The sequence below is a fragment of the Neophocaena asiaeorientalis genome, unplaced genomic scaffold (assembly GCF_003031525.2).
Source record: "Neophocaena asiaeorientalis asiaeorientalis breed wild unplaced genomic scaffold, Neophocaena_asiaeorientalis_V1.1 scaffold51, whole genome shotgun sequence".
Classification (NCBI taxonomy): Eukaryota; Metazoa; Chordata; class Mammalia; order Artiodactyla; family Phocoenidae; genus Neophocaena; species Neophocaena asiaeorientalis.
Genome location: NW_020173335.1, coordinates 2,087,065 through 2,088,316, shown reverse-complemented (window position 1 = coordinate 2,088,316; position 1,252 = coordinate 2,087,065). Strand labels below are relative to the sequence as shown.

Genomic DNA, 1,252 nt, shown 5'->3' with positions numbered 1-1,252 from the left:
CCCGCGCACGCGCCAGTGAAGCCGTGGGGTCGGGGCGGGGAGAACGCGGACGGGCCTGCGCCGAGCGGGTGCGCGGCCGCAGTGCCGCGCGAGGACGCCGGCCTCAGGCGGGAAGGAGGTCTCCCCAGGAACGAAAGCTCGGACAGCGCCCTCGGCGACAGTGACGACGACCCGTGTGCGCCGGCCTCGCCGGACCTGGGTCCCGGCAGTGACGGTGACAGTGAGCATGACCGGCCCGAAGGGTCGCCGGAGGTGGAGCTGCCGCTGCCCAGGTAAGGCCGGCGGCGGGCCGGGCCGGGGAGCTGATGTGCGTCCAGCCGGCACCCACCGGCACCGCTGCTGTGGGCTGCTACAGGGCAGGATTATTCTCTCCAAGCATTAGTGTCCCCAGACCGGCCTGCCCTTCCTTAGCCCAGCTCTGAGCTGGGAGCTGGCGGCGGCTTTGCAGCTCTGGGGACACTGGGGGACGCTAAGGGGCGCGGGGGCAGTGGGGAGCAGGGGTGTCATCTTCCGTCGTCCCCGCGGCAGATCTGTGGCCGCGGACACCCAGCCTGGGAGGTGGTGGGTGACATCCTGCGGGTCTCTCCTGCCTGCCGGTCAGAGTGCCTGATGCGTCAGGAAAAGCCCCCTCTTCCTGAGGCGCCGTCAGTTGAGGTTTGGTCCGTGAAGCAGTAACTAGAGATGCCTGCTGGCCTTTCGCTGTCCTGGCTGCACCCTGAGCAGGTGTGCCGAGTTCCTCAAGCCAGGCTTCGCCAGGATCCCCTCAGCACGCTCAGACTCCCCCTTTCTTCTCTCCACACGGTGGCTGGAGGATGCTCTGTGTGAGGTGCAGGCCCAGGCTCGCAGCCAGCCGCCAGAATACTCATTTTTTCCTGCTCTTCCCCTTTAGGAAAACTCCTTTTTCCCTTCAACTCCCTTCCTTTTCCTGCACCACTGACCCACTTCCTGGAGGACTTGTGATCCGAACCACTCCGAATCTGTTTTTCTCACCTGTGCCACTGGGGCTTTGTTCCAGCTGCAGTGCAAGAAGAGAGCGCGTTTTCGCTGTGGGTTCTGATGGCCGGTATCATCTTAGGTCTCAGAGCGTCAGCACCCCGAACGTGAGAAACTTTGGCCGCTCCCTCCTGGCGGGTTACTGCCCCACGTACATGCCAGACCTGGTGCTTCACGGGACCGGCAGCGATGAGAAGCTGAAGCAGTGCCTGGCTGCCGACCTGGTCCACACGGTCCAGGTGAGCGATGCCAGCTGGTC

The 1,252-nt window shown here is 64.9% G+C and overlaps 1 protein-coding gene across 1 annotated transcript in view; it reads left to right on the top strand.

Moving 5' to 3' along the window:
• FNIP2 (folliculin interacting protein 2) overlaps positions 1–1,252 on the top strand; it is an 86,729-nt gene that overhangs the window by 61,472 nt on the left and 24,005 nt on the right. Inside the window, exons 15-16 of the mRNA XM_024746139.1 lie at positions 6–272; positions 1,016–1,232. Of these exons, the coding sequence (XP_024601907.1) occupies positions 6–272; positions 1,016–1,232 (484 nt within the window). The remainder of the gene's footprint in view (positions 1–5; positions 273–1,015; positions 1,233–1,252) is intronic.